At 44.8% G+C, this 15,569-nt stretch overlaps 1 protein-coding gene across 1 annotated transcript in view; it reads right to left on the reverse strand.

Annotated features, from left to right (window-relative positions):
• The window catches only part of EPHX1 (epoxide hydrolase 1), a 44,382-nt gene that overhangs the window by 4,764 nt on the left and 24,049 nt on the right, over positions 1–15,569 (reverse strand). Inside the window, exons 6-7 of the mRNA XM_018556501.1 lie at positions 14,112–14,326; positions 29–137 (exon numbers count right to left, since the gene is read on the reverse strand). Of these exons, the coding sequence (XP_018412003.1) occupies positions 29–137; positions 14,112–14,326 (324 nt within the window). The remainder of the gene's footprint in view (positions 1–28; positions 138–14,111; positions 14,327–15,569) is intronic.

The raw sequence follows: 15,569 nt of genomic DNA on the forward strand, positions 1-15,569 counted from the left end.
CCCCACAACTTTATTTTTCCATATCTACCTCTCCAGGCCTCCATCCTCGTGGTCACGAAAATCGGGTTCCGTCCAGGTCGAGAATTTCTCCAGAATGTACGCTGCCAGCCCGACGGGGGAATTATTCAGTCCGCAACCTGCAGAACAGAAGCATTACATTTAACCGCTGAAAATATAATTTTCACTGATATAACTGGTCATCTCCTGTGACCGAGACCCCCGTTCATCTGTCTGCATACAATAATAACTGTCAAGGGGGACACTGCCTGCATGGTTTGTGTTACCTTCTATGGGGGTTTTCGCTCTATTCTCTGTACATAATGAGCCTCAGCTTGTGAAAGGATCCCAACTGGCCTGAAATGCAGCAGCTTGTGTGAGAGCGACAGTTTTATTACAAAGATTTTTAAAGTGGAATTTTTTTGGGGGAAAAAATAATTTGAAGTGCCTTGTGCCAATATTTATTGTTATTCCATCGGAGTGCCTGGCGTTTGTCTGGTGTGCATCTCAGCATGGGGGACTATACTGTTGAAGAGAAGTAACTTTAAAAAAAAAACTGCAGTCAAAAGCACCAAAATAATCAACTTTTTTAAATGCTTACTTGCAGCGTTTTTTTTCTATCCATAATGTATTTTTTATTTACTTGCAATGAATCTTTGAACTTGCTAGAAAATTTGACTACTCCAGGAAGAGAGTCAGTTCCCTAGAACAGCCCCCCGAGGGCATGCACCAGACCGGAACGCAGGCATTGATGTGCCACACGTTCCGGTGCGGGCAATCGCACTGCGGTTGGAGGGCGTGGCTGTGGTGCTATCGACTTTAATGCACCGCCACACCCCCTCCCGCCCCAAAACAAAGTGAGCCGGTGTTCTGTCAAAGTTTGTGACTAGCTTGAAATGTGTGACTGGTCACGTGTCAGGATGCCGGGGGCGTCACCTCCCCACGGGGTCAGAGGGTACGGCGTAGGGTGCAGGCCTCCCTTCGGCCTGGCAGAACCACGGGTGATCCAACGGCCACTGCACATGCGCCTGTTTAGGCCTCAGGTGTGGGCCTTGCCGGGGGAGGTTCCCCAGCCCACACATACCGCCTCTCGCCTGCCATTGGCTCTCGGGGAGGGAAGCCTCCTGGTTGCCTCGGTGACCAGGGGGCGGACTCACACCCCCTGGCTATAAAAACCTGGCCAGAGCCCTGTCTTGTTGCCGAGTTATTCCACCTCATGGTGTGACATACGAAGCTCCCCTCCTATGTGCCTTGCTGCCAGTTTCCTGAACCCTCTGCTGACTTCCCGTGTACCGACCTTGGACCCACTTTCGCCTCTGACCCTTTGCTGCCTGCCCTGACCTCGGATTGCACTCAACTACCTCTTTGGATTGCCCCTTGTTACCTTGCCTTCGGACTTTTCAGGCTGCTTCCTGCCAGCGGGTTCCCTCCGTGCTGCTTGCCCGCGGACGCACCTGACATCACGTGGTCAAACATTTTAACGTAATCCCGCCCAGTTTTACAGCGGTTGAATGTGTGACCACCCATTAGGTCGAACATTCCAACACTGTCAGCTGTTCCAGGGCAGATTGGCATCGCAGATGGTATGTGCATGTGAACTGATCTGAAACAGCTGATTGGTCCTGAAATGTCACTTCTATCCGACTTTGTGAGTGGCGTGGAATGTGAGATCGCACTCACAAAGTCGGATAGAAGGGACATTTGAGGACCGATCAGCTGCTCCAGGACAAATCGCTTCTCCTGCACATTGGATCTGCAATCCTGATCTGCCCTGAAGCAGCCGACAAACCGTTGGAATGTTTGACCTAATGGGTGGTCAGATGCAATTGATGGAGGTGCCCTCCGCACACCTTTCAGCAGTCCCGGCCAACAATCAAATAAATGGTGCTCGAAGTAACTTCACGGATGGCACCGTGCAAAACACAAGATTGAAGAAAATAGGTCACCAGTACTCCATAAGTTAAAATGAATGAGTCCTTTTAATGGACAATGATGTCACAGAAATCCAACATGAGCCGACGTTTCGGGGCCACACAGGGTCCCTTCTTCAAGGCAAGAGATGTGAGAAGTTATTCCACATGTGACCTTCTCACATCTCTTGCCTTGAAGAAGGGACCCTGTGTGGCCCCGAAACGTCGGCTCATGTTGGATTTCTGTGACATCATTGTCCATTAAAAGGACTCATTCATTTTAACTTATGGAGTGCTGGTGACCTATTTTCTTCAATCTAATGGGTGGTCACACATTCCACCGCTGTAAAACTGGGCGGGATTATGTTAAAATGTGTGACCACGTGACCGGTCACACATTCTAACGCAGTCACAAACTTTAATAGAACACAGGCCGGAATGCAACCCAGTGCGTTCCAGCACCAACCGGAACACACAGGGGTTCGTGTGAACTAGCCCTTACTCCTTGCACATCATCGTCCTCTTTCTCTCCTTTTATTGTCTTATTACTGTTTGTGCTGGCCCAGCTCCTTCATTCCTCCCCTCATCTCCCTACATAATATTTTATGTAGCAGCCAAGGGAAGAGTGACAGGGAATTCTATACAGCATCACTTGATTGCCAGCGGTGCTGTCATCACATCCAAGATGGCAGTGCCCAGCAGCAGTCTCATGGCTTTCGGATGTCTACACAATGAAGGGCTTTTATAGGTGAACGTGCCATAAAACATGTTAAAATGCAGATAAAGTCTTATTTGAAGATTGTTGTTGAAATTAATTGGTTTGGCCACAGGGTCTCTTTAAGGCGGTTTGCAGCCATTTTCTTTATGTTGTGCCCTTTCCATGACTTCATCTTTTAAAAAAAAAAAGTCTCTAGGTACAAGCTAGTTAGGTGCAGCTTTTGATAATAGCTTTGTGATGGTTCCTAGGAGCAGATTATGAGTAGGTGCAGACATGAACATAAAGATACTTTATGTACACATGTAGCCAACCTGTGACTTGGCTCCGTGCCCCGTTACTTCATTAATAATTGGCTCAAAATGTGAGCAGATGTCATTCAATGAAGAGATCAAAGTCCCAATAACCAACAGATTTTCAGTTTGTGATTAGAGCCTTTATCTAGATCTCTTTATGGAGGTAGTACGAGATGTATCTCAGGGATCGTGTAGGTGGAGGATGCGTCAAATTCTGCCTTTTCCGTTAAACAAAGCGCAGCTCAAACGCAAAAGCAGCTAATGGATATGCGTGATCCGCTTTGTTTGCAATGCATCTCAACAAAAGAAATACATTTTCAGAACGGTCATCAGCACCGCACTATTGAAGCAAATGACAGCAAACACATCAGATGCCGAGACGGTGCAGTTCGCTCCCAGAACGCACTGGATCGCATAGATCAGGCCGGGCTGCATTCTGGGGCGGGAGGGGGCGTGTCAGTGCCATTCATGTCAATGGTACCTCAGACGCCCCCACGCTGAAAAAATTGTGCATGCAGCATTTTTTCAGATCGCACTGCGGGCGGGGCGTGTGTCTGAGGTTCCATTGACATGAATGGCACCGACACGCCCCCTCCTGCCCCAGAACGCGGCCCGGCTTCATGCATGCGATTCAATGCATTCCCGGGCGCGAACTGCACCGGATATGGTGTGACTGGGCCCTACGGGCCTGTTCATGTATGCATGTGTGTTAAGGCAACACGTTATCATGCAGTTCATTTTGAATGGGCAATGCAGGAATAGTACAGACATGACAGACAATAGTACAGACATGACATTGGTTCTTTGCAGCATGTGCTTTGTGTTGTTCTGCAGTATGGGTGTGTTGTCACGCGCATTTACTGCATGTTACTGTAGCACCTCGGTGTAAATGATTGCTTAGGGTAGTCCACACACCCTGCCAAAGACAAGTGTGGTCAGTTCTTTTGTTTTGGGTTTTTTCAACATACGTGTGTGTCCAGCCAGGTTAAAGAAAAAGTATTAAGCTCTTTGTTTTACAAGAAAGCATTACATATATCACATAGGATCCACAGAGCATAGTGGGTTATCCAACAGGCAGCACAGCAGTAGCTGCACTGTCTGGAGGCTGCATTTGTCCGATTGAAACTGCAGACCAAGCTGTCTAATAAGGGAGTAGTCACTGCAGATCAGCCCCTTTCATTCACTATTTGTTTTAGTTCTTTCAATCATGGAGGTTCAGCATGATATGTAGGGTAATCTGCATGCACATGCAACCTGTCTAGGAACTCCCTCTCCTCCAGACTGACATCCACCCATCAAGGCATTTTTACCCCAGGAGCCAGCCCACTGCTTCCATCAGGACTGAGGGCTCTTGAGAGTACTGAGGCAGGACCCATGTACAGCACCCTGCCAGACCCCTCCACCAGCTTTGATCTGCCTGCATTGCATAAAGAAGCATAGACACCCAGTGATGACATCACTGTGCCTAAAATATGCAATAAAAATAAAAAAAAACTATTTCACATTTTTCAAAATGTGGATGAGGAACCAGAGGATGCGAAATATATGCAGATTAAACTTCAGCTTTATTATGCAATATTTCATATTTAGCTTCCTGACAATAACAAAGAAATAAATGATGTGCATAATAGAAGTTAACAGAAATGTCTGCCCCTCAATCCAAATGACCACACGTTGAATTACATGGCTACCGCTCGATCTATAATGCAAGCAGATATGCTTCAATTGCTGTTCAACCAACATTATTAAGTGGCATTGAATGCGGAGTAATTGTTAGTGGCAGACGCGGTGGTTGCAGCATCTTATTGCTGACCTCCGGGGATTTTCATGCACCGCGGTCTCCACGGTTTACAGAGAATGGTGCAAACAAAAAAAACATCCACAGCTGCTGTAACCTTTCCTTACATGCAATGCAGAAGGCCATCACTGAACACACAAGTCCGACCCTGAAGAGCACAGGCTATAGCTGCTGAAGACAAGGATGGGACCCTCACTAGATAAGAACTGGAAAACAAGGCGACAAGCACCACTGAATCACTAAAACTGAACAAACCATGTCTCCAAAAATGCTGCCTGCTCAAACAAAACTCAATTTATATAGAGCAGGCAGATGGCAGAGTTAAATTTGACACAATATGGATCCATCTTTTCTTGTGCCAACAGGATGGTGTTGGTGCAATGGTACGAGTAATGTCTTCCTGGCACATGTGACACCCCTTAATAACAACTGATTCTTGTATGATACCACAATGTCCTTAAGTAATGTCGGTGATGACATGCACTGCTTTATGGGGACTGGATTGTACCAAATAAAGTAGCCAAAAAATACTATAATATGCTTTATTTTCATACATAAAGGGTTTTGTTTATTTTTCCATAGCAAAGCCCAACTAAACTCTCCTTTTTATTCCCTTATAGTCTGGTACCAGTGGCGGAACTATTGCCATAGCGACCCAGGGGCCCGGGCCAGGACAGGGAACAAAGGGGTCCCCCTGATGCTGTGCGGGCCGCCTGGGTCGCTATGGCATTGCAGGCTGCTGGCTGTCACTGGCGGCTGTGAGGAGGAACGCGCTGTGTGCAGATGACTGACAACGTGTTAGTGATCTGTTCAGCGGCTCGTTCCTCCTCACAGCTGCTGCTGAGTCAGTGACAGCCAGCAGCGGAGGAGGAGGTGGTGGGGCCCGGCATCGGAAGCGGAGATGGGGCCCGGCGTTGGCAGCAGAGGAGGCGGGGCCCACCAGCAACCGTGGAGGAGGAGGAAGTGGGACCCAGCAGTGAAGAAGGCTGACAGTGGATCGGAGATGACAGGTAAGAAGTGTGCAGGGGTGTGACCAGCCCACCTGAGACCCAGCAGAGCCCACCATAGAGAGTCTATGGTGGGCTCTGCGGGGTCACTCTCAGGTGGGCTGTGTGGAATATCAGGTGGGCTCTGCAAGGGGCGTAACTAGAAATCACAGGGCCCCATACAAAATTTCGCTGTGGGGCCCTGTTATTTATAGTTACGCCCCTGTCAGGTACCCCTAAATTCTATGAATTGTGACAGATTTTTTGTTGGAATGCCTTAAAATACCTTTTTATTGTTTCCTGCACTAACACTGCAGTGTGCTATGCTGGCAGAGTAACATCCACACATCTCAATGCAAATGTACTCACACAGACTTGTATTGCACAGGAAGAGAGGGGCATGTTTGACCAGGTCTGGTATGGTGCCTATTAGACTGCACCTAGTATAGTCATATTCTGGCTCCCTACTACTGCAACAGAAGAGTGAAGGGGAGACTAGGAAATGAAGGCTGTTAGTACTGATATCAACAATCCTATATCTATTTCAGTGGCTTCAAAAATAGGCCCAGGTAGTTCCTTTACCCCGAGGCTGCCACTTGCTGTTGGCTACAACAATTTGGAATATTAACACAAAGCATTTCAAATGTGTAGATTACAAAATACACATAGATACTTTATTATACAAGGCATTGTGTGGAACAAGCCAGAAGAATGTAACCTTTGCTCCCAGAGTAACCATTCTGCGTATCACTCTTCTAATGTAACAAAGGAACTGAAAAACCTGGTTGGTTGAAACAGGACATCACAGACAGTTCAGCCTTCAGATACTTTGCATGTAGTAAAATGTCTGAGCTAATTTTAAAGATGGCTTCACTGATCGAATAAACATATGCCACCTCAGAGCGTGTGCCCACACAGGACGGGTGAAGTGGGTGCCCATGTAGGGATCCAGCGCCAGATTAACATGTACAATCCAAGCAAGACAGCGGAGGGTAGCGGAGAACGCAGGATAGCCAGAGGTAGCATTGTAAACACAAAAACTTGATTCTCTCTAGGGGGGTGGGGGGAGGGGGTCTTTTTGTCTGAAAAAAGGTAAAAAAATAGGGATGTGAAATATTTGAGGTGAACCTGCCATGTTAGGATTATTTATTGTGAAAAATTCTGTCCGACTAAGGGTACGTTCACACCAGATGCAGTGCGTTCCGGCCCGATTCTGCATTGAAGCCGGCTCACTTTTTTGCGGGGCAGGAGGGGGCGTGGCGGGCCATTGAAGTGAATGGCACCATAGCCACGCCCTCCGGCTGCAATGCATTAATACAAATGAGACTCCTGCACACTGCCACAAAAAGTCCCCTCTCGGTCTCCCTGCTGAATGGGGCAGAAGGACACCGTGACCCACTAAAGATGGGTTTGCAACCTACTTTTGGGTCGCGACCCACTCGTTGGGAACCCGAGCTTTAAGATAACGATACAGAGAGCACAGGAAAGCTCTGGATTTCTCGCAGGATCAACGGGTATTTTTTTTTTGCACGAATAAAACAGATATAAAAATACACTTTCATTGTTATACATAACAGAGCAAAAGGGAGCAAATAAGGAAAATTCACTTTTAGCACCTAGACAAAAATGAGCATTTAACCCTCGCAGTGCAGGTATAGCCCCACTGCTAGAGATAAGAACACTTTTGCCCGGAGTTTTGCTTTGCAAATACACATTTTCCGCAGTGTCCCTTTAAAAAAATAGAGACGATAGACTTCAAAATATGTGTTTTAATCCCCTTAGAAATGTTAATTGAATTATTACTGGGATATGAGTCACAGGCACGCATGCTAATCAGCGTGATCCCATATAATGGGCTTCCTGGTCTAAAATGCATTGAAAGGCATTTGTGTGAAGTGACGGTAATAATTTTTGCCAGATATGAGTCACTGCTCGGTGCATCGCAATATTGATGTAAGACTCTTTGTTTCTCCTATTACTGGGAAAGGACAGCTGGGTAGTATTTTTATTTTGCCTTTTTTAAACAAATCCATTAGAATATTCTGTTCATTTGCTGAAAGGTAAAACGGATAGAAAATTGTCTCCCCCTCCCCCCAAACCAGGAAGATTACATTTTAACATCCGCCACACTTTTCCAGGCAGAATCACTGCACTTACCCGGCTATTTTTATCCAAAGGTTCATTTCAGTCAATTAGTCATTAAAGGCCAGCACCAGCCAGAATGTACTTTTTTAGTTTTTGGGTGGCATTGGGAAAGGTTAGAACTAGGGATGCACAGATACAGGTTTTTCGATATCAAGTACCATTATAAATCTTTCGGTACTCTCCGATACAGAGTACCGATACTGGTGCTTCCGCTGACATGGAGCCAGCTTCTTGGCCAATCAGGAAGCCAGGAAACGGGTAATGACTCACCACTCCATGCTGTTTGGCCGGCTCAATGCTGATTGGGTGGAAAGCAGGCTCCATGCTGATTGGCTGGGAAGCCAGCTTCCCAGCCATTTAGAATCAAGCCGGCTAAACAGCATGGAGCCCTCTTCCCAGCCAATGAGGAAGCCGGGTGGCGGGTAACCAGCTTCATGCTGTTTGGTTGGCTTGATGTTGATTAAGCGGGAAGACGGCTTTGCAGCCAACCAGCATGGAGCTGGCTTACTGGGCAATCAAGAAGCCGGGCGGCGGGTAATGACACGCTGCCCGGCTTCCTGATTGCCCGGAAAGCCGGCTCCATGTCAGCGGAAGCACCAGTATCGGTACTCTGTATCGGAGAGTACCGAAAGATAAATAATGGTACTTGATATCGAAAAACCTGTATCTGTTCCCTCGCTGCACTGCCGGTCAGAGGAAAATCTCCCTTTGACCGAAAGTTCCGGTGTCAGGGGTAAGTATCGGAGCATTTGGGCAAGTCAAAGTACTCACCCAAATACTCGGTATTGGCAGCGATACTAGTGTCGGTATCGGTGCATCCCTAGTTAGAACCTCTTGCCTACACATTTGTCTTCAGAGCCAAGCAATGCTAATTTTAAAGAGGCCCTGTCGCCAGACTATTCATTTTAACAACAATCTTCCCAAAAGATTATATGTGCAATTAATGTATTTCATGCAGATTTACCTGTAAAAGTCTCCCTTGTGCAGACATCCATGCTGCTGGGTGCCACCATCTTGGATGTGATGTCAGCAGCCCCAGCAGACTCAGATATTACAAGTGACACTCTATTGCAGTGATAGCCAAACTCCAGCCCTCTAGCTGTGGTGAACATACAAATCCCATCATGCATCTGTCTCTAGTAAGTCATGCCTGTGGCTGTGAGAATCTTGCAATTTCTCATGAGATGTGTAGTTCCACAACAGCTGGAGAACCGGAGTTGGCCCACCCCTCCTCTATAGTATTCCTCTTTGCTCCTCCCCCAGCAGCTACATAAAAAGTTATTTAGGGAAGGAGGAGCTGGGCCAGCATACAATATAATTAGACACTCCCAGAAGAGGAGAGGGCTATGGCAAGCAAGAAGGGAAGGGGCTGTGCTAGGAAATTAACTCTTCTTGAAGTAGTCATATTCACTAACAAGTTCATAAGTTAATGTTTATTAATATTACAATACAGGATTTATATAGCGCCAACAGTTTGCGCAGCGCTTTACAATATAAGGAAGACATTACAATCACAATACAAATCAAGATAAGATGGTAAGGAGGAGGGCCCTGTCCGTGAGGGCTTTTACCTTAATTACTCCTCCTGTACTGTGCTGGCAGATCATAATCGGGTATAAACTAGCAGTCAGGGACAGCAGTGTCCTAGATCATCTATCACTGCGGATATACAGTAAAAGGAAAGTTTCACTGTACTACGACTACACTGCAAAACTATTACATTTCTAGTGGTTTCCTGAAATACATCAAATCTTCACTTTTTTAATTCAGGTACACTTTAAGATACTCTGAAAACTATATTTAGACTGGTATGCAAAGTGCTGCCCTAAAAAATTCACCTGTGAACTAGAAAAAGTATATTACCTTGCATCTTTGATGTCGTCCTTTCATCTTACCTCTGCTTAATCACTCTGATATAATTCAGGACACTTCATTTACTTACTAAAGACGTTATTCCAAACCATTCCTAGAGCGCTCTTTTTAGCAGCTTAAAGTGATATTATCCTCAAAAGTAGGGATGCACCGATGGCGGTATTTCGGTATCGAGGACGAATACCAGAAGCCCCATTCAGGAAGCCAGGCGTCGTGTAATGACTCACCACCTGGCTTCCTGAATGGCACTGCACCGATACTAGTATCGGTATCGGTGCATCCCTACTCAAAAGTATTTTTAGCTCAATTATGTTGAATACCAGGAAATAATGATGTACACAGTCCTATTATTTGTCTCTCATTTGGGGTTAATTCTAATAATAATGATAATAATAATTAGGGATGCACCGATATATCGGCTGGCAAAATGCCAAAAGTGCCATTTTCTGGCCAATATAGCGGTGCATCCGTGATTTCTCTGTGTCCTCAATCTCTTTATGAATAAATAAAATATACAAAAATTAAAAGGTTTATAAAAAAATAAATATAAAAACATTTTTTTTTAAAGTTAAAATAAAAAACATTTTCCCTTTTGGTTTTGGCCTGACATTTTTAAAATTTTGTTTTTTACATTTTTGAATTTTTTTTTCTTCATGTAAATAGCACCATTAGGGAGCTACAGTTATAATACTGTCAACATACAAACATACACTAGGAGTGAGAACTTTGCCTAAAAGAGTTTACAATTTCAAAGGAAACACATAAGAGATAAGGGAGTTTTGGCAGTAGCAGTTGTGATTGGAGATGCGATGGGAGAGGTCACGGTAAAAATAGGTAGAGAGATGTTATAAACAGGACCGGATTTACTCTCCCTGCTGCCCCAAGGCCAGGTTCAGCAATGTGCCCCCCTCCCCCCCCCCATGGAGAATGCCAACCAGATAGCAGGGGTGGCAGGGTTCGTTTGAACTTATTTTTATTTATGTAATTATCATTTTTAACTTTATTGCTATCACACAGGAGCTAAGAAGCCCCTGTGTGATAGCATTTAGAGGTGACAGGTTCTCTTTATTGACCCTGTCACCTCCAATACAGGAGTTCTAGCACAGCACTGTGCTGGAACTCCTGTGACAGCTGAGAGGGGAAGACTGCTCTCCCCTGTCACTGTTTACACGGAGTGGCAAGGTTACTTTTAACTGCTCTGCTCATCACTCTCCATCCTGAAGACAGCGGCGGCCAGCGAAGAGAGGACGGAGCCGGGAGGACGGAGCCAGCATAGAGAGAGGTAGGTGACATAGCCAAGATCACTTGTAAAGAAACACGCGGTTTCCCCGCTCTACATTTAGCCCTGCTTGTGCAAAGCAGGGCTAAATGTGGAAAACAAATTACATGGAGTTCCGGGCGTCGGGAGACTGCAAAACCTGTGCCGTCCCTCTGCTCCCTGCCGCCCCGAGGCCAGGCCTCGGTGGCCTTGTCTGGAATCCGGCCCTGGGTATAAATCAGACTTGTCAAAGTGTATGTTATGGAATGAGGTGAATGCAGCTCTGTTGTGTCCTTTGTAGCATTTGAGTTTGCCATATCTGATATAAATTGTAATGCCCTATAAACTTGGCCTTTTAGATTTTTGTGGAATCCTGATGGCATGCAGGAGAGAGTTCCAGAGTAACAGCACAACAGTAGTCCTAGAGATATTAATTTAAAAATGATGACCCGGGCAAGATGCTTTCACCCTGTAATAAGGATTAATTGTAGAGTCCCTGAATAAGCCCTAGCGCCCTAGCTTAGGGCAAAGCTGCATAGCTTAAAGCAGTGTTCCCCAACCCCCGGTCCGCGGATCAAATGGTACCGGGCCACACAGTCTCAGTGCGGTCCGGTCATGCAATATATGGCAGTGTTCACCTGCTATTTTATGTAATTAGAAAAGTGGATTATAATGGGGAATATTACACTGTAATTTTCGGTGGTGGAATAGGTGAAGAATTCCAGCGCTTTCATTTTTTGGTGTAACTGTATTTTATTTTGAAGGCATTTTTAAATACTATTAAATTAAAATGATGAAATCGAAACAATCTAAAATATAAACAATCAACGTCCCCCCCCTCAGCGGGCCACAGTAAAATTATCAAACGTTGACCGGTCCGCGGCGATAAAAAGGTTGGGGAGCACTGGCTTAAAGGATTCTTAAACCCTTGCATGTTTTTGCATATATCTATTGCTAGCAAGCAGTAGATATATGCAACACTATTTAAAAAAAAAAAAAAAAACTTTTTCAAAGGGTTCAAACTTACCTGTGTCTCCGCCGCGCGCTCCCGTCCGAACATCTAAAAATGTATCTGGCGGCCACAAAGGATCTTGGGGCGGGCACATACACACTTCAGATGTTCGGCCTGGAGACGAGGAGAGACACAAGGTAAGTCTATGGAGCAGCGTGCACCCGCACAGACTCCGTGGGACATCAGAGAAGACGACAGAGGAGTCAGCGCTGGATCGGAAACCGGCACCAGCGCTTGAGGGACAGATGAAGAGGACAGGAAAGAAGATGATCGGATTAAGAGGCATCATTTAAGGTAAGTCCTTACATTAGCACCATGGGGGGACTTTTGCCCTTAATGCAACTTTAAAGGAGTCTGGTGGGGTGCCCATTGTACTGGGATAAATAAAGTTTATTGAACACCTAAGTCACATGGTAGTGCCGCTACACCAATTTTTGTAAATGATGGAGAAAAATGAATTACAGGTTAGCATAAAAATTGCCTGTGTTCACCAAAGCTGAAGTGGAATCTTACCTGCTGTATCTGGCTTGGTGGCCTGGAGATGCATGTACCCGCTCTCCATCATCACATGGCCAACCACGTTCTTCATAAAGGGGAACATTCTCCTTACTTCTAGATCATTCAAGCCGAATAGCCCCGGGAAATACTTGCCCAGCAGAATGGAGAGGAAGACCACAGGCTTGGAGCTGGCCACAAACACCATGTTGAGGTGCAGGCCCTTAACATTGCTGAAAGAGATTGTACAGCTTCTTAAAACTGACAGTGACACGTTTAGCTAAGCCATGAAAAGAAATACAAAATGTTATGTGTAGGTGCTGCAGACCTCACATTACTAGAATAATGTTTTATTTTAGATCCACATGATGACTGCTTAGCTATTACCTTCAATCATATCTTGTTCCCCTAAACACTATCTCAAGTCAGGACTACAGTAACAATACAAATAGGACCATTTTTAAATGGACTTAACTGAACCAGCATTAGCATAGACAGTGGAAGGATAATGTAAACAAAGGATTTGCTGGAAACTGTAGTTTTCAGTTAAAGTGAACCTGAATTATATACGGCACATCTAGAAATATTTATTGTACCAAAACAGTACCCTCAATTTTACTTTAATTACACCTGAAAAATAGCAGTTCCCTTCCTGCCAGACTCACAAGATTTGGGGTGAAATTTGGTGATGTCACTACTGTGCTTCTCACTGTTCTCCTTGCTGATGAGGAAGCTGTACCTGCAGTGCAAGGATCTTCCTGCTTCCACTACATTCAACCTAGGGACCTGTGCTTCCTCAATCTTCCCTACTGTTTCTTGATCATTACTCCGCCAGCCATCAGAGGGCCAGTTCTCATATGAGGAAACAAAGCCCTGCCTCAACTAAGATGGCCATGCGAAAGGAAAAGAGCAGTATAAGCAGTGCAGGGAGACAACAGAGAATACTGGTGACTAGTCTTTTGCCCTTTGCTTGCCATTATTTTGAGCACAGCTACCACATTACAAGTCCTCCTTAAAGGTATGTTATTGGTTCCTTTTAAAAGGAACCTATGAGGACAAAAATATGCAAGCAGCCACTGTTGACTTGTCTATAAGTGAAGGTTCCAGGGCTGTCATCCTTATCTTTCTTCACTATTTGGTGCATGGCAAACCCTGCATAAACAAGTGCATATCGGAGGTCCTAACCATTTACTGACAACATGCTTGTTCCAGATCACTGACTCCCTAACCAGTACGGTGGTGCTGAATCCAGTTCAAGATTTGGCTTGCGGGGGAAATAAAAAAATCCCAATATATAGATTAAGGGTGATGATTAATAAGCTGCTTTTTGTCCTAAGGAATATGTATAATAAGAATAGAGGAATGTAGATAATAAAAGGGAAAATAGTGAGGTCTACATATATATTATAGGTTTTAGTAGTCGCAAACACTAGAGGGGCATTCTAAATGAATCATAAGGGTTTTGGTACACTCCCCCTCCCCCCCCCCCAGAAAACTATAAAGTTTATTGAACACCTAAGTCACATGGTAGTGCCGCTACACCAATTTTTGTAAATGATGGAGAAAAATGAATTACAGGTTAGCATAAAAATTGCCTGTGTTCACCAAAGCTGAAGTGGAATCTTACCTGCTGTATCTGGCTTGGTGGCCTGGAGATGCATGTACCCGCTCTCCATCATCACATGGCCAACCACGTTCTTCATAAAGGGGAACATTCTCCTTACTTCTAGATCATTCAAGCCGAATAGCCCCGGGAAATACTTGCCCAGCAGAATGGAGAGGAAGACCACAGGCTTGGAGCTGGCCACAAACACCATGTTGAGGTGCAGGCCCTTAACATTGCTGAAAGAGATTGTACAGCTTCTTAAAACTGACAGTGACACGTTTAGCTAAGCCATGAAAAGAAATACAAAATGTTATGTGTAGGTGCTGCAGACCTCACATTACTAGAATAATGTTTTATTTTAGATCCACATGATGACTGCTTAGCTATTACCTTCAATCATATCTTGTTCCCCTAAACACTATCTCAAGTCAGGACTACAGTAACAATACAAATAGGACCATTTTTAAATGGACTTAACTGAACCAGCATTAGCATAGACAGTGGAAGGATAATGTAAACAAAGGATTTGCTGGAAACTGTAGTTTTCAGTTAAAGTGAACCTGAATTATATACGGCACATCTAGAAATATTTATTGTACCAAAACAGTACCCTCAATTTTACTTTAATTACACCTGAAAAATAGCAGTTCCCTTCCTGCCAGACTCACAAGATTTGGGGTGAAATTTGGTGATGTCACTACTGTGCTTCTCACTGTTCTCCTTGCTGATGAGGAAGCTGTACCTGCAGTGCAAGGATCTTCCTGCTTCCACTACATTCAACCTAGGGACCTGTGCTTCCTCAATCTTCCCTACTGTTTCTTGATCATTACTCCGCCAGCCATCAGAGGGCCAGTTCTCATATGAGGAAACAAAGCCCTGCCTCAACTAAGATGGCCATGCGAAAGGAAAAGAGCAGTATAAGCAGTGCAGGGAGACAACAGAGAATACTGGTGACTAGTCTTTTGCCCTTTGCTTGCCATTATTTTGAGCACAGCTACCACATTACAAGTCCTCCTTAAAGGTATGTTATTGGTTCCTTTTAAAAGGAACCTATGAGGACAAAAATATGCAAGCAGCCACTGTTGACTTGTCTATAAGTGAAGGTTCCAGGGCTGTCATCCTTATCTTTCTTCACTATTTGGTGCATGGCAAACCCTGCATAAACAAGTGCATATCGGAGGTCCTAACCATTTACTGACAACATGCTTGTTCCAGATCACTGACTCCCTAACCAGTACGGTGGTGCTGAATCCAGTTCAAGATTTGGCTTGCGGGGGAAATAAAAAAATCCCAATATATAGATTAAGGGTGATGATTAATAAGCTGCTTTTTGTCCTAAGGAATATGTATAATAAGAATAGAGGAATGTAGATAATAAAAGGGAAAATAGTGAGGTCTACATATATATTATAGGTTTTAGTAGTCGCAAACACTAGAGGGGCATTCTAAATGAATCATAAGGGTTTTGGTACACTCCCC

Source organism: Nanorana parkeri, unplaced genomic scaffold (assembly GCF_000935625.1).
Source record: "Nanorana parkeri isolate BGI_ZX_2015 unplaced genomic scaffold, ASM93562v1 scaffold240, whole genome shotgun sequence".
NCBI classification, from domain to species: domain Eukaryota; kingdom Metazoa; phylum Chordata; class Amphibia; order Anura; family Dicroglossidae; genus Nanorana; species Nanorana parkeri.